The following is a 25919-nucleotide window of genomic DNA, read 5'->3' on the forward strand; positions in this document are numbered from 1 at the left end:
TTTTAACCCTGAGTTAAAGGTGCAACTGTGGTGATTTTGTAGGAAGAAAGAATTTTGAAAATGAAATGAAATACAAATTAACGGATCCAGGATTTTAGGATTTTTTTGTTCACCTGTCACATGACTATAATCCTTCTTCTTCTTCTGTTAAAGTGGAGCATAAAGAGTTAATCTATCACACACACACACACACACACACTCATTCATAACTGAGCCCATCAAAGACTTCTCTTCATCTCGTAATCCTCACTGCTGCTAATCCCTCTTTCTTCTTTCTCTCCTCTCTTCTTCTCCTCTTCCTTCATTTCCATTTTTCATCGTTTCTCCTTCTCACTTTTCTTTTTTCTGTAGGATCCTTAATCTCTGTCTTTTACTTGAGTCACATGATCTGTCTTTCACTTCACTTCATCTTTTTTCTTTCCTCTTCTCTCCCCCGTCTCTCTCGCCATCACCAGTTTAGCGTCCTGACGGCCAATAGAATGCCTCTGCTTCTCTGTGTCCTGTTGATTGACAGGTCGTCCGACCCACCCCCCGTCAGTCACTTAGGTATGTTTCCTGTAAAAAAAATAAATCATGCTGTTATGCTATTTAATACTTGGGAAAACAGAATATGTTGTACTTTTTCATTGGTCATATTTGTGAAGTATCTCTGAGGGGGGGTCACCACCCCCTCTGCACTCTGTCTGTATTAGTGATTATTAAACCACATTTCTTTAAGAAGATAGAAGCCCGCAGGTTTGCTGCTGGATGCTCAGATCGTTCTCCTTTATGTTGAAGTTAAACTTCCTGCTTCTTCTTCTGCAGATTACAGATTACAGATTATAGATTATAGATTACAGATTATAGATTACAGGCTACGTTCAGGAACAACGTGTCAGACACTCTGAGCTGCTGTCAAACCTCCACAGGAAGGTGTTTTCTTCAACAGAGTCTAACAGCTATTGGTTAACTGGAGGAACAGTGAGCACCAATCAGAAGCCACCTGGGATTAAACAGGGATAATGATAATGTAGGAAGCCTGTCTCCCTGTCTCCTCTCCTCATTCCCTCTTCTCTCCTTTTTCCTGTTCTCTCATCCTGTCCTTTCATTTCCTCTTATTCCCTCTCATCTTCTGTCCTCTCGTTTATTTTCGCTTCTCCCCATTCTCTCCTCTTTCCTTTCCTTTCCTTTCCTTTCCTTTCCTTTCATATCCCTTCCTGTCCTTGTTTCCTTTCCTTTCCTTTCCTTTCCTTTCGTTAACATTACTTTCCTTTCCTTTACACTCCTTTCCATTAATTTCCTTTCATTTTGTTTTCTTTTCTGTCCTTTCATATCCCTTCCTTTCCTTGTTTCCTTTCATTTTATTTCCTTTCCTTCCCTTCCCTTCCATTTCCTTTCCTTTCCTATCTTTTCCTGTCCTTTCCTTTCCTCGTTTCCTTTCATTTCACATCCCTCCCTTTTCTTGAATCTGTTCCTTTCCTTCCCTTCCCCTTCCTTTCCTTTCTTTTCCTGTCCTTTCCTTGTTCTTTTCCTGTCCTTGTTTCCTTTCATTTCCTGGTCTTCTCTTTCCTCTCCTTGGTTCCTCTTTGTTCCCTTCTTTCCTTTAGTTTCTTTTTTCCTTTTTCTTCATTTCACTGTTTCCTTTCCATTCCCTTCTTTCCTTCCTTTTCCTATCCTTGTTTCCTTTCCTCACCTTTTCCTTCTTTCCTCGTTTCCTTTCCTCTCCTCTTCTCTCCACTCTGCTCCTTCATTTTCACTTTTCTGTCCTCTCCAAAGTCCATTCGTCTTTCTCCTCATGGCTGTATTTCCCTAATCGTTTTATCCATGCACCATGACTGAAACACACACACACACACACACACACACACACTCCAGCAGAAGGACACATTACCCCCTGCATGAACCGACTCAGCTCTGCCAGGATCAGGGGGGCTGCACAGTGCTGATAACAACACACACACACACACACACACAGACACACACACACACTCAGGAGGGTTTAGTTGTCTCTGGTTTAATGTTGCAGCTGATCGATGAGCCTGAAATATAATTCTGTTAGAATAGACGACAGTTAAAAGACAGAATCCAACAATAGGACGGTGAAGACAGTAAAACATGGCCGACTGTTAGAGTTTAAGATCCAATTGTTCCAAAAAATGATGTGTGACAACAAGGAGGGCAGAAGGCTGAAAGACTTCAGAGGATCAGAGTCGCCTGGTTCGCCTTTATGCAAGATGGTGTCAGTAAATCAAACACAATTCAACAAGCCTGAGTGTTAAAGTGCTGCCAGCGCCCCCTGAAGGCAGCAGTGATCATTACAGCCACAGTGTGACAGCACAACGACACGCTGACGGTTCAACTGTTCACTGTTCATTGTTGTGCCTGTGTGAGTCTTAAGCAGTGCTGCAGGGAGTATTCACATCCTTTTTACTTCAGTAAAAGTACCAGTACATCAATGTAAACACACATTATTACAAGAATAGTCTGAAAGATTGAGCTTGTTGGACATCTCATTCTGAAACCACGAGCACGGACATGAAGAACAGTCGCAGACCTCCTGCACCAAACTTTACGGAAGGTCTATGACTGTCAGATAGTGAAGCATCCACCAGTCCAGAGAACGCTCTTCCACCGTTCCAGAGTCCGGTTGCAGCATGCGTTACACCGCTCCAGCCGCATGGTGATGTGAGGCCTGGCTGATGCAACAGATGACAGGCCATTTTTACACGCTTCACCTCTCGCTGGCTCCGATCTGTGAGTGTCTTGGTCTGCCACTTCATGGCTGAGCTGTGGTTTCTCGGCTTCCGCTTCACAATAATAACACCTACAGTCGACCCAGGCCGATCGAGTGAGGCAGAAATGACAAGAACTGACTCGTGGCAGAGGTGGCATCCTCTGACACATCATGTTCATCGATGAAGAGTTCATGGCTATATGCTGGATTTTATGTACCTTATTACTTAGTTAGTAATGGATGTTGCTGAAACACCCGAACTCAATAATTAGTAGGAGTGTCCACTGAGTTTTGGCCTTATAGTACATCAGTAGTAAAAGTACAGTTGTATTGCCAGCTGCATGCAGTACAGCAGTACTGTCAGCTTCACGCAGTAAAAGTACTGTCTGTGCAGTAAAAGGTCTCCTGTGTCTGATCTCTGATTCTATGAGACATTATTAGATTGTTGATGCTGAAGCATCAATGTTAGAGCAGCATGTTACTGTTGGAGCTGCTGCAGGTGGAGCTGCTGCAGGTGGAGCTACTTTCTGCTACGTCATATACATTTAGCTAGTTTAGTCCAGTGGGACCCAACGTAAGGATTGGGTCCCTCCAAAGGGTCAAGGCATTGTGAGTACTTTTACAGTTGGTGCTTTAAGGATGTTTCGATTCTAATATTGTCATATGAATAGAATTCTAAATGTGGGTTTTTCTTTACTATTTTTCTACGTTGTGGTGTTTCTACTTTTATTTCAGTGAAAGGTCTGAGGTGCCTTCCACTACTGCTGTGAGATTCACACTCAGAATTCAGACACAGACAGTAAATATATTCCAGTTCAGAGTAAACTGAGTAAACATCAGTCACACAAGTTTAAATCCAGTTTAATGTGTCCTGCTACAACAGATTCAGTCCACCATCAGGACAGACGTACCTCAGGTGCTGCTGGGACAGGTGGGGCCTAACACAGACAGAACACTCAGTAATAGTCTACCATGTTGGTGGTCTGACGGTCGGTCATTAAAGCTGTCTGCTGGCTGTAACGAGCCCCCCGACACCACTTCTGTGTTTCTGTGGAGATGAAGGCTTGATAATGAAACTGGCAGCCTCCATCAGTTATTATAGACCAAGCAGCTCCTCACTGACACTTCAGACACGCACCTTCCACTGTTACAGCTTCAAAGGGACAATTATGTGGTGACTCAGTAGTACACACATTTACTGTAGTAGTACTACTATCAGTACAACCTTCATATATGAACATGACATCACACTCACCACCATGCAGTGTGTGTGTGTGTGTGTGTGTGTGTGATGACTAATTAATCTCTCGGCCGCTCGCCTCCACTGCTTTTTAAAGAATTGCACCTTTACCCAGTTTTCCATTGGCCCCACAGAAAACACCATCAGCCAATCATATGTCTCACTGCCTCCGTCTGACTCCGCTCCGCCCGGCGACCAGAGGAAACCTTTTAACGAGGTTTAATGTGTGATTTAGGATAACAGGGAGGGGGAGGGGAGGGGGGGGTTGGGTGAAAATAGAGTGAGGAAAGAAGAAGAGGAGTGAAGAAAACATAAAAACAGACAGACAGGCAGATAAAAAGTCTTTATGAGCGTTGACGTTTTTATGAAGCAGAGAGAACACTGTGCGTGCGTGTGTGTGTGTGTGTATGTGTGTATGTGTGTGTGTGTGGTATCTTTATAGGGTCTTGTGCTGTCTGGAGAGAGAGTTAATGTGTATTGATTTTCCTCTCTGGGGCCCCCAGCAGCTCCTCACTGGTATTGCAGTGTGTATATTTAAAGAATAACTCTGTCCATGTTCGATTCTTGTGTGCAGAGTAAAACCAGCAGTGAATGCTATCTGCTAACTGCTAACAGGTCTGTGAATCACAGGCTAATAGAGCACACACACACACACACACACCGTCCTGCTATCACAAACACTCACTACAGCACCAAATGTGGACTACTGAAAATAGTCCATAACAAATAGACTATTTCCTCCTTTTTGACAGAACCTACAGTGAGCAGCTGTTTTAGGAAATAACTGAACCTTTTCAACATGAAACTTTTGTGAGGAGTTTTTAAAGATTTACGTCTTCAGCAGGAACCAATGAGCTTCGAGCCACAGACAGGAAGTCAGACAGCACTGAGAGACTGATGAATGTTTTGTTGGTTTGAGTCTGAACGTGGGATTTGATGATGATGAGAAGAATATGGAACGATTCCACACTGATATTCTAAATTTGAATCTAAAATGATCTCTGAACTTGTCGCTTCTGATGAAAGGTCATTTTTGGTCCTTGGAAATACAAACCATGTCCTGTCCAACGACCAGTGCCCACACAGGTAGTGTGCCATGTATGGTGACAGGTGTAAAGTCAGGGTGTGGCGGTCAGGAGGATGGACACACAGAAAGTCTGACTTTCATGCAGGAGACTGGAGTTCATCCCATCACAGGCCTGTAATCAGCATTTACCTTATTATTAACTGTAACCACAGCTATAACACTGTAGTTTCCATGTGCAGGTATGACTGCATTTACACACATGAGGGTCCTGGTTTTGAGTTGTGTCCTGGTTTTGATCATATTCAGGATATGGAGTTTGGAACATTAAAAAACTGGTTATTCGTCATGTACCAACACAGAATGATCAGAAACCAGGATCAGATGTTTACAGGGCACAAAATCCTGGTTTCTGCTAGAGGGCTCCAGGTTTCTGAAACAGGATATGATGTTTACATGCACAACACAGAAGCGGATCCAAAAACCTGATCATAAGCTGGATACTAGAGCACACGGAAACAAACTGATTGTGCAAAGAAAGAATTTTAAAAATGATCTGGCCTTAATTCAAGGTCCACACACAGGTTTTTACCTCAGCTTTCAACCACTTCAGGGTCTTCATCAGCAGATGGAGTGTACTACGTTGAATGTTGAATGATCCACACAACCACCAGTTATCACATGACCAAAGTTCCATACTAAGGTCAACCGTCTCTGTGACAACTCAGAGAGAGAGAGAGAGAGAGAGACTGTTGTTTTGGTTCATGGATAAACAGTCAGAGTGAGTTGTATTTTTTTTCTTCTCCTGGCTCTGCCTCCACAGTTTAGCAGACAGTGTCTCCCTCTGCTGGTCAGGACAATGAACTGTGTAAAGGACGAATATACCAAAGCCAGGTCGGACACTGTCGCTACAGGACACGGCTACCATACGGTTCACCTACCAACTGGTTTGGTTTATGCACCAAAACAGCTTGGTCCCATCAGGAGAGGACCTCGAAGGGGGTGTACTGTGTGGTGAAGTGGGCGTGCTGTGCTCTCTACGAGGCTGCATCCAGATCAATCTTTCGAATACAAATACATCCACACACACATACACATACATATATTTGTATGTTTATTCATATTGTACTTTGGCATTATGTTCATGCCAATAAATTTATGAATATATCGTACAGTGATGTAATGAACTGCCACATCTGGACTCCGCCCATCTGTTTCGGTGTATCCAATCACGTGTGGAGGTCGGGATGAGCTGGCATTAAACGCCGGAAGCCGGAAGTGTTTACAATAGGAAGCTAGGCTAACAGGCTAACTGACCTGACAGAGCAGAATCTCTTCTTTAAAGCCCAACAGCAGCGTGTGGACTGAGTTTCTCTAGTTTTGCGTCTGCGGGATTTTCTGAGGTGAGTCTGACCTGACGATTAATGTCTTAGCAGGGACACCTGATGCTAACATCTACTAACTATTTTAGTTTGCTAACGCTAACTAGTTTGTTAGTCTACTAATCAGCATGTCCTTATTAGCAAGCAGCTGCGACACATTTTAACACTAAATATAAGTCGGACAGTTCGACCTACGGGAGACACAGTTTATTTTAAACAAAAATGTCGAACCCGAAACAAGCAAGTTTTTTAGCAAGTGGAGAGAGCATACAAGCTAGCTGGCTAATTGTAGTTCGGGAAGTATACGGGGATGACAAGTTAGCATGTTTACTGGAGGGTTAACGTGTTTTTCATCAGTTCCTTCAGGTTACCTCTGTGGTCGTAAGTAGTGAATCTATATGTTTACTGTTGGTGCACAAAGACAGAAAAGCGAGACAAGCTTCTTGTATGTCTCACTTGGCCTGGGTGTGTCTTTCTGTCTGTCTTTATCCCGAACCAACACAGATGGAGAACAGCGGACTGGTTTACGTTTTATTAGTGTTTTAAAGTAAAATAAACGGGCTAATCCAGTTTCAGCGTGTTTCTTCACCGCAATGTTTGCAGAGCTGTAGTGCATGACACAGCTGCTCTGAGCTGCCACACCTCCTCACACACTGACCCCAGATCAGTTAGCACTGAGGCTTCACTGATGAGCATTTCATCATCCGCAGAGGCTAAAAGGCACTGTGAGTCAGGTCAGACACATGTTCACATACTCGTGACCAATGGGTCAGAATATTAGAAACACTTAAAGGTCAGCCCAGCAATGGGTGGAGGAGGCAGGTATTCAGATCTGCTGATTAACTCTTGTAGTTGGCTGAGGTGGAGCTCATTTTCAACTATTTTGTATCGTACTGCAGCTAATGATTCTTCTTCCATTAATCGATCGACCGTTCGGGTTGTGAAAACAGTGAGAAATGTGACGATGAGCCCAAAGCGACACCTTCACAACGTGTGTTTAGTCGAACCAACAGCCCAAAACTCCACATTATTACAAATACAGTCAAATCATTGAAAGAAAAAGCAGCAAATCAAACATCTGAGAAGCTGAAACAGCAAATGTTTTTACAGGCAAAATGACTTGCAAAATAATACATTTTCTGTGTGAATCACCTAATTGATTGATTGACTAATGGTTTTAGCTGTACTTGTATAAACTGTTAAGTCATTTAGTTTTGTTTTATGTGTAAAACATGTCTAGGGACTTCTCTAGCTTTAGGGACTAGAGCTGTCCTATCTCGTCTGGTGCGCATGAACTGATGAAGCCTGCTCGGATGAGAGGCGAAACGTCTTCAAGACAAACTGACGAGGTCCAGTTGCGAACGATTGAATGCCCTAAAGCTTCCAGTGACCTGGATGAATGAGAATATTCACAGGCAACACGTGAGGTGTTTATAGCTAGTAACTAACACTGTCAGATAAATGTAGTAAATGAAAGAACAATAATGATGATATGACATGTACGTTGATGACAGCTGGACTGCTGGTTCTGTTCAGCTCACCTGGTCTAACCCACTTTGTGGTTCCTGTTCAGGAGTCAGGATGAGTCTGCAGTGGACGGCAGTGGCCACCTTCCTGTATGCTGAGGTCTTCTTTGTCCTGCTGCTGTGCATCCCCTTCATCTCACCTAAGAGGTCCGTACTCACCTGTGCCTGTGCACGCCTGTCAATCTGCACACCTGTCTAAATACACAAGTAAAGTACAGGTGTCTGTACTTGTGTAAATGTACTTGTGAATGTTTTCCACTGCTGCCAATCACGCCACATCGTGACTAATATGAAATGTTGCGTAAGAATCGAACATGAAGTTAAAAACACCTAAACTGAAGTACATTAATATTTCAGGTCTGCAAAAATATTTTATATCTGGGTTTTTTTGGACAATGCAACTATTTTTCCTGTAACATTTTGAACAGTAAAGTCTACATTTAATGCAGCTTTTCTGAACAAAAGTGTCTCTGATGTAATCGCACACAAACTTCTTGGACTCTCCCATGCGAGTAAAACTGAAAATCAGAGAGGTGTTGTAGAGCTTCAGCTCCAGCCACCGGACGTCTCTGGTCTTGATGCGGTTGAAGCTTCATTATGAAGCTTCATATGGTTTCATCCATCCGTCGCTAAGTATCACGTCAACGTGGTGTTGGATCCATGAGAGGAAGCCTTGGCCGAAAGTCAGACAGTTCAGCTGAAGAAGTATGAAGCAGGGTTCAGTGTGTTCTCTGACACACAGCAACTCTGTGTCTGTGTGATCAAATTAAAACCCATCAGACCTCCTGACTGAGAACTGAGCAGCTCTCATTACCTCAATACTCAGAACAGAGACTTCACTGAAGACTGTTTTTATCACAGTGTACTGAGCAGAAACTCTGAGCGACGTTCATGACAAAAATAGACAAGCAGGACTGAGCCGTTCAATAAAAATGTAAAATATCTCCTCGTATAAAATCTGACCTTTTTAACCACAAGCTGCTGCAGAGTCAGTGTTTCAGTGTAAAGTGACAGGCAGACAGAACAACACGGAGTTTACTTCAGGGCATGAAACAGAATTTCTTTAATTCTTCTTTTTGAATTCGGTAGAGATCAAAAGTGTGAAAACACAAAATAAAAGTTTGTTGTAAAGAACTGGATCCAACGTGTTCAAACATCCTGAAGGATGAACTAAATGCCAGGAGTTTATTTCCCAGAATCAAAGTAAAAGTACTCGGTGTATATATTACACATGCAGTGCGTTTGATTTCCTGTTATTCCACATTTAAACACTTACTGGTTTGTTGTCTCCTGATTTCTGTAACTTTGAAATGAGGTAACTGAACAGTAATCCTGTTGTCAGATATTTTGCTCCTGTGTGTTCTGATTGGACACCAGATGGAGCCAGCGCTCCAGGTTTGTCATGTCTGTCTGTACAGGCGTAATCTAACCCATACTGTGTGCGTCTACTGTATTTTATTGTGCTGTTAGTATCTGCTTTCTACTGCAGTGTCATGTGATTGTGTGTTTGACCCTCCAGGTGGAATAAGATCTTCAAATCTCGAATCATCCAAACAATCGCTCTCTATGGAAACACTTCATTCATGGTTGCCATCGCCATCCTCGTCTTCCTGCTCATCGGTACGTGTCTCAGTAGTTTTCTTTGTCTCAGAATAAATTTGTGCGTTTTTTGGTTGTTTTTTTTTTAAATCCCTGTTAAAGGTTCGTTTACATCAGTGATGCAGCAGGAAAACACAACATCTCCTTCACTCGTCACTAGCCGGGCTTCCATCCAAATGCATCGCAAACTTTATGTGAATTTACTGAAAATGTGTAAAACATGAACGAACACTCCCTGTGTGAGTGTGATTCGCTATTTGTTGTAGATAAACAGCTGGTGGGGCTGATCCTCCCGTCAGTGCCATTAAACCACCACAGAAGAAGAGACAACGAGATGACGTCATTCAGAGAGCTGAAATTATGAAAATTTCTGTTACGTGAGGAAGGTTACAGCCTCCTCATCACTAAACATAGTTGGCAATGAATTCCATCGTTGATTAATTGGGTCAGTGTTATGATGTATGACACACGCTGAGGCAACGTCTGCGATGGGGCCAGTAAACCAGCCAATGGTGCGCCTTGTGTAGCTCACATGAGGAATTCCAGGAAGAGACGCCGTCTGATTTCTCTCTGGGATGAGCCTTTAAAAAAGCAGAGAAACACACAATTACACGCTCTAATTTCAGAATCAGTGAAGCGTATCGTAAAGCTAAGGCTAGTTAAAGCCAATGCCCTGATAAAACTTGATCAATCACAAAACGGAGAAAACACACAGATGGTATTTTTCTCAGTTAGGTTTGTTCTTAAATTAACCTGTAATCATGTGTTTGTCATACACATACAGAGTATAACATACATAACATATAAAGCATATAGTTTTTGGAATACTTTTATTTCATACCATTAGTTCGACAGTTTAATATGAATCCACTGTTCCTTTACAACAGAAACATTCAAAATCTGATCAAGTATATAAATTACATTTCCCATTTATTTTCGGTGCATGGCTGCACCCAGAAGTGTCTGTTTAAGTTCATTTTTATTGCAGTGGCCAAGCTGTTTGAAACACTGTACAAGAGGACCCTCACACCACCAACTCTGTAACAACTCTCTGCCTTCAGTTCGCTGTTGATGTGACGCTCGCAAACAGGAGAATCTTCTCTCTGGCTTCTCCAGGATACACTAGATGACACTGTTCACGACTGAGCTGTTCTTGTGTCCACTGGTTGGACCTTGTTTCAGTGTTTCATATGTGTTAGTGTCGTCGGTACTGTGGTGGCCCTGGCAGGGTGGCGCGCTGTGTTTAGGACCGCCGTACACCGTCCTTCATCACCGGTAGGATGATGATGATGTGTTGGTCCTTGTGGTGACGTCGCAGCCTTCCTCTCCTGGATGATGAGGTTGGCAGGGGGTGTCTTAGTGTTGGAAAAGGCCCCTGATACCTTCAACCTGATCTGTCCTGCCTCTGTTTGTCTTGTTGTTTTTCCTGATGGCTGATGATGGCCCATGCTGTAGTGCGATGGCGAGGAGGTCTTACTCAGGTCGGGTTCCCTGTCGTGATGGGCGGGTTCTTCACCCATCCGTCACGTGTTCGGCTGCTTCATTGGTGAAGTGGACCTGTGTTAGTCTTTCATTCAGAGTCTGGTTCTGTGGCCTTTCACTGTGGAACCCAGACGCCGTTTGGTGAGAGTCTGTGTTGTCTTAAATAACTGAACGCTTTCTTAGCTGGATGGCGTAAAACGTGACCAAACTAGCTGACATGAAAGAACAATTACAGACTGCAAACAACAAACGACTTCCTGCAGACGTCTCTCCATTTTTCTCTCAGGTGTTTTAAGGCGACTCGTGCTGTTTCAGGTTTTTTTAACATTCTTCTTCTTCTGCTTCGTTTGTTGTAGCCGTGCGTAACGTAGCTCATACTGCCGACTTCTGACTTCTGATGAAACTACACTTTGCATAGCCTCGATTATTCACCTCTAACCAGTACATGAAAACTGGCCTCATTTGCATTTTCTTAGTTTTTTTTTCTTTTTTGCAACATTTAGAATTTTGCTGAAAATGCAGAGCGTTGCATTGTGGGACAGAAAGTGGTGCTCCTGTCGTGTGTGTGTGTGTGTGTGTGTGTGTGTGTGTGTGTGTGTGTGTGTGTGTGTGTGTGTGTGTGTGTGTGTGTGTGTGTGTGTGTGTGTGTGTGTGTGTGTGTGTGTGTGTGTGTGTGTGTGTGTGTGTGTGTGTGTGTGTGATCAGACACAAGCACACAGTGAAGAACGTGTCCAGTTGAACTTTTCTGTTCAGCTGTAAACAAACAGACACTGACGTGGATTGTGTCAGTGTGTGTTTTGTGTAGCATGAAAACTGTTTGACCATCAACTACAACTGGAAACTGCTCACACTTGTTTTGTGAACTCGGACGGTGACGTGATGTTTTATCTTTTGTGTGCAGATGCTGTTCGCGAGGTGAGGAAGTACAGCGTGACGGAGAAGGTGGATCTGACCAACAACCCCACGGCCATCGAACACATCCACATGAAACTGTTCAGAGCTCAGAGGAATGAATACATCGCTGGCTTCGCCCTGCTGCTCTGCCTGTGAGACACACACACACACACACACACACACACGGATCTAAATGCAGAGGAATTTTACAGTAGGATGGAAAGAATGAGCAGCTGTGTGTTTGTCAATGAGAACACACACACACACCAGTCACTGTACAGTGTTAATCCTCCTGCCTGATCCTGATTGGACAGTGTTCAGAGGTGTGAATCTGTCTTGGGCCGTGGTTGGCTGAACCCGCAGGAAGGGTCAAACATGAATTAAGTGTGGTTGGCTTTAGAGGTCTGTGACATGGCGTGTTGTTATTGGAGGAAAGCTTGTTGTCGGGCTGAGAAGTTACTGATTATCAAACAAAGAAAAACTCTCTGAAAGCTCAACAGCATCTGAACGCCACTTTAAACAAGCTGCTGCTTCCGTTTCATTTACAGTGAAGTTTTGTTTACATGTATATGAAACAAAATATGATATGATAAGTAGGGCAGCAACTCACAGATTTCTTTATCGATTAATTGGGCAGTTACTTCTTGTTGTATCTCGTTAGACTGAAATTATCTCGATGTGACGTTTCTGCAACCAGCAGATATTAAGTTTACTGTGATGTAATGCTAGCAATGTAGTTTCAAGTACGACAGCAAGTACCACTGCGTTAAACAGAAACAAAAAGAGTCATTCATTAGAGTTCTAGAGTTTCTGTTATTGGAATGAATGAATTGGATACTTGAGCCATCTGACTTTGACTAATCCGGGTCTCTGCATAATTGTTCTGTCTGAATCTTAACAAACCCACCATGTGGAGCCTGCGTGCTGCCTGTAGGGGGCAGCTGCGGCGTCGGCTCAGTCTGCCTGTAGGGGGCAGCTGCGGCGTCGGCTCAGTCTGGTCAGTGTTTGTCTCTGTTTGGTGTCTGCAGCAGCTGCTCGGTGACTCACCGCAGCGCTGCAACATGTGATGCCGCAGCTGCTGTAACACAGAATCCAGGAGGAAGTGCTCCAGCGTTTAGACCGAGCCCTCCACAGACAGTCCGCTGTGATCTGGCACTGTGACTCAGAAGAAAATATGGAAAGGCTGAAGCGCCAGCAGCTGATCAGATTATTTCAAGCTTGTGAATTAACTGATGGCCATATTTAGAACTGAAAGCATCGTCTCCTGCATGCTGACGTCTCTGAAGCGTCCAAGCAAAACGCTGAACCTTAGATCAGCGATGGAAACGGTTTAAATTTTCAGCTGTGAAGTTTGCAGAAGAATTTATTTCAGCTTTCAGATCAGCAGTCTGATAAATCTTCTTCCTGGTGATCCTCTGACTTTTCATCCAGTTCCTTCATCAGGCCAACGTTTTAATGTGTCCAACAGTTTGTTTGATGAATACCTGAAAAAAATGTGTATAAATAACTCTCTCTCAGTGTCTGGAGACCTGAGGAATGGAGGCAGTTATCCTTTATTTCTGCCCCTGCAGTTCTCCCCTTACAGCCCCACCCACCCCTGCTGTGAGTCACCATTACATCACAGCCTGTCAGCGCCACGCACAGCGTGCACAACACGTACAGCACACACACCTCAGCTGGGAAATGTCAGGGGTAACAGGGTACATATATACCAATAGGTGACAACTTAAAGGAAAAACAGCATGAAGAGTGTGAGGAAGGTGTCGGGCCAGAACGTGTCAGAGCTTTGATTCTGTCTGGACGGATGGACACCATGATCTTCCCTCATTTGGTGTTTTGATGTTTGTGGTGGAGAGCGCTGTCTGACACATCGGTCTTATAGGTGCTTGAGATCTGGTGACTGTGAAGGCCACAGCATCTGATCCACACTGCTTTCACACTCATCAAAGCGTCCAGTGAGCCCTCATGTCCCGTGGACGGAGGCACCGTCTTCCTGGAAGAGACCACTCCCATCAGGATAGAGATGTTTCATTGTAGATTAAAGGTGATCTCTCAGAACAACTCTGTATTGACTTGGAGTGACCCTTCCCTCTAAAGGGACAAGTAGACCCAGACCATGGCAGCAAAATGCCCCCTCAGCAGAACAGCCCACCAGACCTCACTGTGAGGTCAAGCTTTCAGGCCTACACCATTCTGTACGCCACACACGCACTGACTCACCTTATGGTGAAGGATGACTGGTGTGACCAGATCACTGTTTTCCACATCTGTGTAAACCAGTGCCGATGGTTTTCACACCCCTGAACGGTGAGCTGTGGATTGTTTGTAATGAGGGCCCTCTCTGTGTGATCGATGATGGGCTGTTCCTGCGGACAGTCTGATCATCCTGCTGTCACGTCCTCGGCCAGCTGAGGAAGAGTTGCTTTGCTGTTTTAATGTATATCTCACTAATGCACAAGCATCACAGTCCAGTTTCTTCCACTGGTGTCTCTCCCATAGATCTAATGCAGCTGTCGCTGTAGCCGATGTTCTGTGTCAACACGAGCCAGTTGAACAGTGAACTCCCTTTCAAGGCAGGATGTTAATGCTTTAACTGAAACATTCAGTGGAAACATCTGCATTTGGTTTGTTTGTTTCTGGCTATATGGATGAACTGCACACACATTATATTCATGGCTAACAGGGCTCAGATGGTGTTTTGATGTTGTTGCTCTCACTTCGCTCTTCCTGTCAGATTGACTCCAGCTGTGTATTATCACTGTAGATAATAAAAATCAGCAGTGACTCCTCCTGTTGGAGCAGGTCGTCCAGTTTCCACAGGCTCAGGGGTTCAAACTAGAGATGTCAGTTTTGGTTAAGTAGCAGCACACTGGACTGCATCTCATGAGGGTTTCTGTTTGGAAAAATTAGTGCCAGTGGTGTCATGGAAGATTTCAGTGTCCCAAACTATTCCAGTCAAATTAGGTCAAAGTTTTACCAGTACTGAGTCAGAGCGGTGCAGCCGGCAGCCACCAAACAGGCTGCAGTGTAATTCCTCCAGGTGTCCGTCCAAGTAAAACTACTTGTTTTGCCGCTGACAACTCAGATTGTCGTCTGACAACATTATAGAAAAGATCCCTACAGAGATCGACATTGATGTTAAAGCGTTTGATCCTTTTGTTTAAGCAGGAACAGCTGCTAGCCACCAGACTCCATTCACAGAAATGGTCATTTTATCGTCGTTAACACACTTGATTCAAACACAGCAGAAACAAAAAGCTCACTTCATCACTTCAGTGGTCTCAATCATACGGCACACCAACTGGGAGATGGTCTCGGATTGGTTTGCACGTGTGTGCTAGTGTGCAATTTAACTTACAGACTGGCTCTGGTTTCTGGTGCCTCTGCTGTCTCACCTGGGTTGCAGCGAGCAGCTGAGTCCTCGGGTGTTGTGGTTGTGCACAGATGAGGCTTCAGTCTTTGTGACCTCACTGACTCTGTGTGTGTCTGTGTGTGTCTGTGTGTGTCTGTGTGTGCCTGTGTGTGTCTGTGTAGGTTGCTGCGTCGTCTTGCCACTCTGCTCTCCCAGCAGGCCTCACTCATGGCCTCCAACGAAGCCTTCAAGAAACAGGCGGAGGGCGCCAGCACCGCTGCCAAGAAATACATGGAGGAAAATGAGCTGCTGCAAGAGGTGACGCACACACACACACTAAGAAGAAATATTTAACCCTAAAGTGGCTATTTAACTTGCATTTTATAATGTGAACGCAGTTACCAGCTGACTGCAGCTGCCCTCAGAGTTTTGTAGTAACTTTCAGCTTGTTGTTTATGTCTCTGTCTGTTCGTGTCGTTTTCAGAGAAGAAGCTGTTAAAAGCCACTGAACACCCCCTGCTGAGCAGACAGACACAGTTAGAGACCAGCTGGTGAACATAGCGGATCATTTAGCAGTTTAACTGCCAGATATTTCCCTCCGGAGCTGGAGGAGACCAAAAACAGAGCTAAAAGAGAGAGAATACTTGACTGACATTCATCAACACATCAATTATGTTGCTCTGTAGCTGCTGGATGTGGAAATAAGCAACTGTTTGCTAATAAGTTTAGCATTTCATCTTATTCTCTAAGATAAAAAAATACATTCTTATGACATTTTGTCTGTAGAAAGCGTCACCTTCGACAAGATGAAACAAAAAAAAACTTGAAAATGCCTTTTCAGGCGTGCACATGTCCTCAATGTGTGACAGTCAACAACGCTGCTATGTCTCCAACTCAACAGTGGGGGGCAGCACTGTACAGCTGCAGAGCTGAGCCCACATAAACACTGAAAATATTCATACACATAACACACACAGTCTGTGTAGCTCATTCACAATGTGGACATGCACATGCACACGCACACACACACACACACACACACACACACACACACTCTCTGTCTCACACACACCCATATATCTGCTCTGTGGTAATCTGACCTGGGTTTGTGAAGAGATCACCAAGTCCTAGTTGCTAAAAGAAGAAATTGCTTCATCTGCATGTGACAAATGCATGCACACACACACACACACGCACATGCACGCACACAGTTGATTCATGATCTCCAGATAAATGTCTACGTGTTTTGTGTTTCAGGAAGTTCTGGCAGCAACACGAGTTCCTGTTAATGATTGAAAGTCGAGTAGTTAATATAGTTTGTTTGTTTGACGCTGAAACCGTTTCCACACCGTCGGGAAGCTTCTGCAGCTTTTGCAGGTTTCAGCAGCTGTCTCCTCTCACAGCCATCTGTGACACACCACCACAGTTTGATCCCACCCTCCACAGAGTCAGATATCAGGAATGTTCCTCACATGATGTTGAGGAACAGACTCCGATCAGAAGTTTCAGTGTGCTTTTCACCCATTTATTACCACTGATGACTTCATTTTACGTTAGTTCTCCTCCTCGTATTTTACAAACATGCTAAGTCTTGATGGACACCCCCACAGATAAGTGCATCGTGTTAATGAAGTGAGATACTTCATCCTGGTGTTGGCAGTAATGCATTTAAAACTGGTTGTATTATCACTGAATGCTAATATTACTACTACTACTACTGCTACAGCCTCTTCACCGCTGTCACGACTGCTCCCCCCCACCTCTTCCTGTGTGTTCAGTGTTTGCAGCACATGTTCACAGGCCTTGTGAGAACAGCAGGGTCGTGATTTGACTGTCAGCTGTTCTGCAGCTCAGAGCATTTTCAGGCCCTTCTGAAATCCGTTTTATTCTGTGTGTTGTTTTTTAAAAGTGTGTGTGTGTGTGCGCGTGCGTGCGTGCGTGTGGGAAATGTGTTTTCTAGTTTGGTTTGGGTGTGTATCAACACTCACACACATACTTTCATTCGTCACACTCCTGACTACGCCCTTATCATCACACTCCACCTTTCTTCCCTACTAATTAAATGTGCGGTCGTCCTGTGTTTATGCAAGCCTGAGTCATGTTTGTAACGGTCGTCAGTCAGCGTGCAGCGGAGCTCATGTCGTGACATCACTTCCTGTCTAGCCTCTGGTCCACCAGCTTCTGTAGCTCAGCACAATCTCTCACTAAGCATTTCGTTTGTTAGCCATTCAGATTTTATTTTAGGAGTTTATTTTCCATATTCTGAGAATAATCGGCTTCTCTGTGTGTGTGTGATCTGTCTGGAGCCGCGAAGGTCAGTAATGTGGCGCTGCCGCAGTCCTGCAGGAACACACGTGACGCTCTGATAGTGCTCTCTATTTTTGACAGGATGGTGTAATTTCACTTCAGGCAGTTACTGAAGGTGTCACGATTCGATGTGTGCGTGTGCGTACATGCTCGTTCACGTGTTGTCAGACGTGTTACTGGTAAAGCCAACAGCACGATCCTTCCTCAGAAGTCTTCCTCAGCATCTGCGTCACACTTTTGAACCAGCAAACAGATGTAATACGGAGAAAGCTGCATAGAAAAAATGAACTCCACAAAAGTGGTGCTCTACATACAAAGAAAAGGTAGAAAATGTGAGACGCTGGAGAAGCTGCAGACATGATGGATGAGCGTGTGGGTGGATGCTGATGTCATTCATCGTTGCAGCACCACTTTGCTTCCACAGTCTGTAGTGAAAGATGTTCACAGCAGCCGTGATCAGTGTTCACTCTGTGGAGGAGCAACAGATCAGTGAGCTGAAGCTGTTTCATAGATGAGTGGTAGTGAACAGACAGCTGTGGACTGAACCACAGAACACAGCAGATTTATTAGTGACGGTTGTGGACTTCAGGAGCTCATGTGTAATCGTAGGACAGTCACAGGGGTCGTGCTGCTGCACTGAACTTTAACGTCTAGTTAAAGCATTTGGAAGAGTTTGAATAGTTTCTTGAAGGTTCGCTGTTTGCTGCTCGTGCGGTTTGTTTTTGTTTTCCTGACTGGCGTCGTGTTGACTGAGCTCTCAGATTATTTGTGAAGCGGTGTTCAATGAGGATCCTCGTGGCCTTTCTGAACTTGAGACCTCGTGCTGCTGGATTCGGTTCAGAGCAGTAAAATCAGGTTTTATGGCCAAGCCTCCTCAGTTAAAGGTCTGAAGCTCAGCACCTGTTTCTCTCCGTCACTCTGACGACCGTGATGACTCTTCAGCAGCTGAAGGAAGCTCCACCGCTTCAGTCTCATCAGTCTTTAATTTTCTAGTATTTGAACGTGGTTTAGTGACTTGACTCAAGGTGAATATTGATCATTTGACAAAACCTGGACTTTTATTTTTCAGTTCTTTAAAGTTCGACCTCAAACCTATATTTTGAACGTGATAATGAGGTGATGCTTGGTTTCCAGGTGAGACCCAAACATGGATGCTTCAGCACCGTCAGCTTCAGGAAAACGTTGATGTCATTTGGATGAGAGACCACATCAAGATCTCTCGTCTTTTTTTACTTTAATTTCCATTAAATAATCAAGTTAATACTCACGATAAAGAGGAACACACCTTATAGACAATAAAACCAGTTCAGATTTAGTGAGCTTAACCTGACTGCAGGTGACACAGAACCGTCCAGGAAACTGACATGATTGGATGAACTACCTGTCTACCGCCAAATAACTTCAACCAATCAGATCAGCGAAGAGTGAAACTCACGGTGAAGCCAGTTGGAAGAGGAATGCAAACATCTTCTCCTTCAGTGTTCTTTGCTCTTCCTTCACTGAACAATCCTCTCCCCTTCCGATGGAGCTGATGCTTCAGCAGCATCTACGCTAACCTCTTTAGAAGCCGCCATTGTTGGCGCTTCTCTCGCTGTCGTCACACCTGAACCACGCCTGTAGCCGCCACTAGTTCCTCACAGGATGCTGACTGCTCTGAAACAGCTGAGTGCAGAGCTTAAAGCCTGGCCCGCTGCCTCGTCAGGTAACTGCGAGCAGGTCAGAGGAGCCGAACGAGCTGGATTCATTCGACTCGCATTGAAGCCAGAATATCAAATGTCTGTAGTCACAGTGACATCGATGTAGATGGGTGTAAATACCAAACGCTGCCAACCGTAAAGATGGACGACATGACGGCCTGTCAGCATGTCACCACCCCCCTGGAGGCTGGCTGCGGTATAGCTCGTAAACCCCCGACCCCTCCATGTTAGCAGATTGGACATGGACCATTGTGTCCATTCTGTCATTGTAGGTAGTTCGCACCACGCTGATGTATGTTCACGTTTTTCTGAAGGCAGGTGGGTGTGTGGGCGGGACCTTGATACGTAGCTCCACCCATTATCAGCACAACATGCAGCACCTGTGTTGTCTGGCTCCACTGTTGTACAGTGGGAGGAAGTGGAGATGAGTCGTCCATCTTTATTTACAGTCTGTCCTGCACACACACACACACACACACACACACACACACCCTGATGTTGGTAATAAGTGAGAAATAACATGAGATGAGGGAAACAGAAAAAACTACGCTGTACAAAGTAAAACCTGAACTTATGAAACATCGGAAACTCCAACATGAAGCTACAGAAAATCTGTTACCGCTTCACTTTAAATAGGCACAAATAAACAGAAGCACCAGAAAAGCAGAAGAAACGCCTGTCTGTCTCCCTCCCTGTCTGTCTGTCTGTGTTTTCATTTATAACATGTATGTCTGTAGTGTCCATATACAGTAGAAGAGGTAAATCGGCCAATCAGAAAGCAGGATTCCCTGTTGCTACAGTATTAAATAGTGACACAGAGCGCAGCTGTCACTCTGAGGTCAGGGCTGAGAGGTAAGGAGGCGTTTGGTATGAACACCTGCTGGTCCCGAGTGGGCGGATACAAACTGATCACCAACCAGAAACCAACTTCAGCCTCACAGAGTTCTTTTCAGCTCATCTCAGCGTCTTCATGACTTCTTCCTCCTCCTTCCTCATCTGCAGCTTTTCTTCATTTCATGTTGTAGTTCTGCAGTGCGTGCTGATGTTAAGGTGGATATAACAGACACACAGCAAAGGGAACAAGGCATCCTAAAAGCATTTAACTATGTGCATTATGTTAACACTAAGTTAATCTGAGAGATAATTGGCCAATTAGTTGCAGCCTTCATTCACCTGTATGTCAGACATCAAGCAGACTTCATGTTTCATCACCACTAACAGTCTCACTGCTTCAGCAGCCTGAGACTGGAGACGTGTCTGCTGTCACAGTCACATTCAGTGTTTGTGTGGATGTTAAACGTTGTGGTTCTTAAAGACGGAGAATCAGCGAAACGTTGACACGTTGCCTTTTTTTCCTGTTTGAATAGAAACTCCGTGACGCCGGTGTCGAGGTGCCAGAGGCCGGGAAGAAGGGAGTGGGACCTCAGGAGGAGAACAAGACCCTGAAAGAGGAGGTGAAGACCCTGAAGGAGGAGCTGGACACCACCAAGAAAGGTAAGGAGGTGAAGGAGAACTAAAGAGGCGAGGGGTGAGGTGGAGGAGGAGGAGCTGAACACCTCCATGACAGACCAGCCAAAACATTCTGCAGCTAAATGAACCAAAGTCCCAGTTCACAAACACTCCTCGTCTCCCTGCCGGCTAACGTCGAACCTGTAGGCAGAAACCAGGGCGTAGTATTCCAACGGCAAGCTGGTTACCTGGTTACCGCTCAGCACCTTCAAGACCCTTCATGGTCTGGTCCCAGTTACATCGCTATATCGTTGCTCTGCTATGAACCTCAGCCTCAGATCCTCTGGCAGGACTGAAGTCTTGGATCAGGACTAAAGGCGACCTGGTTTAACAGTCAGGTCAGGAGATCTGGAACTGGAACAGAATCAGTGAAATCTTTGTAATCACTAAAAACATCTCTTTGAAACAAAGCCTTCTGTTATTGCTCGCTGGTCGCTGTAATTAAAAAGTGCTGCATGAATAAAGTTTATTATTATTTTGTAGAGGAGAGTCCAGCGAGCAGAAGAACTAAAAGAGACTCATCTGTGACACAAATGTAGTGACAAAAAGTTTATTTCCCTCTGACATGTAGTGGAGTAGAAGTATAAAGTAGCATAAAATGGAAATACTTTTTAAAGTACAAGTACTGTAGTCCAGTACTTGTTAAGTGTAAATGTATTCATTTATTTTCCTCCTCTGGTTTATGTTTTGCAGCTCTGCAGAAGTCTGACAGCGACGTTCGCGCAATGAAGAAACAGGCTGAGAATCTGACGGTGGAGTACGACAGACTGCTGGACGAGCACAGCAAACTGCTGGTAACACACGCACGCACGCACGCACGCACGCACACACACACCACACACACTAATGACGTCTGTCAGAAAAGGACGAGGTTACTTAGTTTCTAGTGCTGCAATGATTAATGTAACCCGTTTAATGACTTCCTGTTGTATTGGACCGTATCATCCAGCAGTAATGTTACTGTGATCAGTTCAGTTCAGCAGGCATGAATGTCCTGTCAGTCCAAACTGACCAATCACAGCTCTTGTTGCGTTCGCATGGTGGTTCTGTAGCCTGGACGTCTGAACATCTGAAAATCAAGCTGGACCGTCACCTGTCTGTTGTTTTACACCTGCAGAGCTCTGCAGAGCGTCTGAATGGAGCGAGCCGACGGCCTCGATGTGAAAGCTGCTCGCCGCTCTAAACTCTTCGTGGCTGTTTATTACTTTACAGCTGTGAGGAAACAGTCATGCTTGTTTCCAGATTGAGTCATCAAATCGACTTTATTGGCTCAAATATTAGATGAAGTGAAACAGGGGAAGATTAAATCCACATCTGCGCCGTCTGCTCGTGAGCTCTCCGTCGAAAGAACAGAAGATTTTCTCTGATGTTTTCCAGCGCTGTTTCCTGGCTGTCGATCTGTTTCTGTATTAAAGGTTTGGAGACTCGACTTGTTGTCACTCATCAGGAATTTGTTTTCTGTGTGGCAGGAAACCTGTTGCGTGAGCCTTCAGGCGCTCCTGCAGCTTTGACAATGATGCACTGTGAAGGAATTTGAGGATAGCAGCTAGCCTAACAACAGGAAGGCTGTTTCCATTCAAAACGGTATCTGATGTGTCAAACAGAGAACAACCTCTCAGAGGCGATTTCCAGGAAAAAAAACATTTCCAACACATCGATCAGCTGCGTGTCGAGCTGATCAGTAATCAATGCAGCGCTCATACCCATCGCTGCTCTGTGTGTGTGTGTGTGTGTGTGTGTGTCGCTGTACGAGCTGTTGGCTTCGTTTTAGAGCTGGGGAGCGAGGACACGTTGGCTTCAAAAGGCTGTTTGAGGGTTCAAACGTGGTTTTAATGGTTCATTAGAAGTTTGTTTTCAGGAATGAATGAGAGTCCTTATGAGGGAAGCACAAACATGTGAGTGTGTACGAGGACCCTGCAGCTCTGTTTCAGTTATATTTAGCTGCTCGTGTGTGTCTGTGTGTGTGTGATCAATGTAACAGCAGCTGCGCCGCTTTATTTTCTGCCACACACACACACACACACACACACACACACACACACACACACACACACTCAGGGTGATGATACAGTTATATAACATACCAAGAAATACACACGTACCTGCACATGATACGAGGACAGGCCTGGGATCAGTTAGCTGGTTTTGTGTTGGATCTGGTTCCAGGTTGAAAGAATCCCCTCGCAGCATTGGTCGTCTGGAGCTCTGTGCTCCCATTGGTCCGTTTGTCTCAAACTCTGTGAGGGAAAGCAAAAACACTGTGACACGCTCGTCTTTCTGCCGGGACGTCGCTTGTCGTCCACGATTATTCACCACACGAGATGAAATGAACCGTTATTGATCGGGATAATCCGAGTCATTGATCGCCGCTAATGGAAATGTGATTGGTTAGTTTGACTGTCACTCCAGAATGTAGCTTCATTTAGTTTATTGGTCTGATCCTTTTTTCACCCGGTAACAGAGCGGCTTCAGATCCTGATAGGATGAGATTTCTGAAAGTGTGATGTTTAAGTTAACCTCTACACAGTCACTTTAATCTTTGTGGCCCTGCAGACTGGATGTAATGTAACACTGTAGCCTGTAGGAGGCGCTCACACTGTGCCCTGCTCTCTGTCTGCAGGCAAGCAGCGACAAGAAATCAGACTGAGAAGGATGAAGACGGTTTCCAGCTTCTCTCATCTTCATCTTCATCATCCTCCCTGGCCTCCACAAACGGTCTTCAGCGCCTGCGTCCGGCTCACCCTCCTGCTCAGCGCTGTGATGTCACTTCCTTTCTCTCGGACTAGCTGACATCGCAGGGCTGTGATTGGTCTACTTCCTGTGGTTCTGACTGTCGGAGCTCCATCAGAAGAAACGAACCAGCGAAGACGTTTCCTTCTCTGTTTTCTGATCATTCCGTTTCCTGCTGCTCAGCCTGAACTTCACTCGCGTCTTCTGCTGTTTTCTGCAGGAGCTTCACTCCAGAATCAGACCTCCAGTCTTAAAGACGCCCGCCCTCCTCTAGTGATCTCTAAATTCAAATCAGAGTTAAAAAGTCTCCAAACGGCTCTTTTTCAGAAATCAGCTGGTGAATTTCAGGTTGTAAATTTATCCAAAGCGACTGCGTTGCATTTTGGAATTGATTCCCTCCAGTTATGAGTGATGTGAGCCGACAGGTTTCAATGAGAATCTGCAGTTTGATTGACGGATGAATGGACCAAACAAAAGATCAGAACCTGTCTGTCTCTTTCCTTTGGTCCCTTATTGATTCGACTCATTCGCCCTGTTCCTGACTGTCAGGTGACATGTTGGACACGCTCAGACTGTGGTCTCACACAGACAAATAAAAGATTAAAGACGAGACCACCAGACTTTTGTTCTGCTTGTTCGCTGTTTTCACTTCCTTTCGTCTGTTTGTTGCTTTGAACAGCAGCTCGTCCACATTCGAGCGACATCTTTCCTTTCGTCACAGTTTTGGTGGTTTCGGTTCCTCAGCTGAAGGTTGTTTTTTTTGTGTTAAAGCGTTAATGTCTTGTTGTTTTGTGGCTTCGACGCCGAGATTTCCTCTCTGGTGAAGAACAACCCACTGATGTTGTGGCTGCGTCTGTTTGCAGACCGTCTGAAACCATCGGATTCATGACGTGAAACGTAAAGTTTGAGTCGTCCGATGTTCCCTCAGCGTCCTGACGTCAGCTGACCGGGTCTGTTCTTACCCAGAGACTAAACCTCTCAGTCTGAAGGCCTCTCAGTTCACTCGGAAAGATGTGTTTCAGTTACATGATGGAGTCTGTAAACAACAACACTTAAAACATGTTGAGCAGGTTTGAATCATTCATCTGACTGTCGTCTGGACACTAACTGTAGTTTCTCTCATTGTGAGAAGTGATGTGAAGTTTCCACCAGACTCTTATCAAAACTTCATGAATTTAAAACTGTTAAAAAAAGGTTTTCTGCTCTGGAACAGATGACTGAAGCAAAACCCCATTTTGCTGATCACATGATAAATTATTTCCTCATCATGTCTCATCACATGTTCACATGTAAACACACACAGTTTCCAGCACCGTCTCCCCTCCGGAGGCTCTGAAGTGTCTCAGTAAGAATTTAGTTTTTATAAACTTCTTCTTTGCTCCTGATCGGCGAGGCTGGAAACACTTTCCCTGTGGGCCAATCAGCTGCTCTGATGAACTGACTGAGCGTCGCTACTAAAGCACACTGAAACAGGAAGTGCCTTCAGGCTGCTCTCGTCGGTGCTGTGGTTGATATGAGGCTCAGTGTTCGGATCAGAGCAAACGTAAGAACGCGAGTAGAGAATTCCCCCCTCGACGGTTCAGAGGGTCCGCCCTCCTGATTGGCCAGATTTCAAACTCTCACATCATGTCCAGTGAGAAAATGTTTCCAGAAATCCTCGAACGTATCACACGAAACAGTTTCCCGAGTCACTGCAGTCATTGGTTGGTTTGTGTCACATGTTCGTTGCACATCTGGTTTAACCAGCTGAGTCCACACAGTTCTCACTGCAGACCATCTGTGTTTTTTTTTTTTTTCTGTTTCTGTGTATTTTTGCTTTGTCCACGTTCTGATCTGATGTGACAGAAGTGTAAGACACGTGATCTGACAACACTTTTCATTTTTTAGGTTTTGTTTGCTTCTATAATGTTTCACAGTTTGTAGCTTATACCTGAAGAATACAGAACCTCAGAGGGACTCACTGAAATCCTTTTTATTTGACTTCTGTCTGATACGGTTTGCTGGTGCTTATTATTGGTTTGTATTTAGGTTTCATCATGTGATCACTGCTCGTTTCTCTGAATTGTTCGGTTCCATCGTTAGTGTGTTGAAGAACAGATGGATCCACTCTAAAAAGCTTGTGTGTATCTTCAGCTTTAATGCTTTATGATGAAACAGAAATATGTTTGTATTAGCTGACAGTCAGAATGTTCTGTCTCAGTTTTCACCTCCAATAAATTGAGCAGAAACATTGGACAAAAACCAGGCGTCGCTTCTGTGGTTATTCTGCAGCACGCAGACCAAACCTCATTCAAATATTTCTGTATTTATGCACCTGTTTCTAACAGAAGTGTCTTTCAGACTGTAAACGTGTCGCCAGTCGTGTGGACATCATGGCCGAACGGACAGGAAGGGGACATCCTCTCATTAATGGCTAAACAGTGAAACAAGTGTTTCAGTTTGTTTGAGAGCGGGAGGAAGAGTT

General features: G+C 44.7%; 1 protein-coding gene across 1 annotated transcript; it reads left to right on the forward strand.

The window, feature by feature from the left end:
- The first annotated feature begins 6242 nt into the window (after positions 1 to 6242).
- bcap31 (B cell receptor associated protein 31) lies at positions 6243 to 25689 on the forward strand. The gene is made up of 8 exons (XM_041946447.1): positions 6243 to 6380; positions 7933 to 8032; positions 9405 to 9505; positions 11868 to 12012; positions 15395 to 15530; positions 20584 to 20710; positions 21419 to 21519; positions 23346 to 25689. Exons 2-8 carry the CDS (start codon positions 7941 to 7943, stop codon positions 23370 to 23372), a joined length of 729 nt encoding a protein of 242 aa, XP_041802381.1. The 5' UTR covers positions 6243 to 6380; positions 7933 to 7940; the 3' UTR covers positions 23373 to 25689.
- The last annotated feature ends 230 nt before the right edge of the window (positions 25690 to 25919 follow it).

The sequence above is a fragment of the Chelmon rostratus genome, chromosome 10 (genome assembly GCF_017976325.1).
Source record: "Chelmon rostratus isolate fCheRos1 chromosome 10, fCheRos1.pri, whole genome shotgun sequence".
NCBI classification, from domain to species: Eukaryota; Metazoa; Chordata; class Actinopteri; order Chaetodontiformes; family Chaetodontidae; genus Chelmon; species Chelmon rostratus.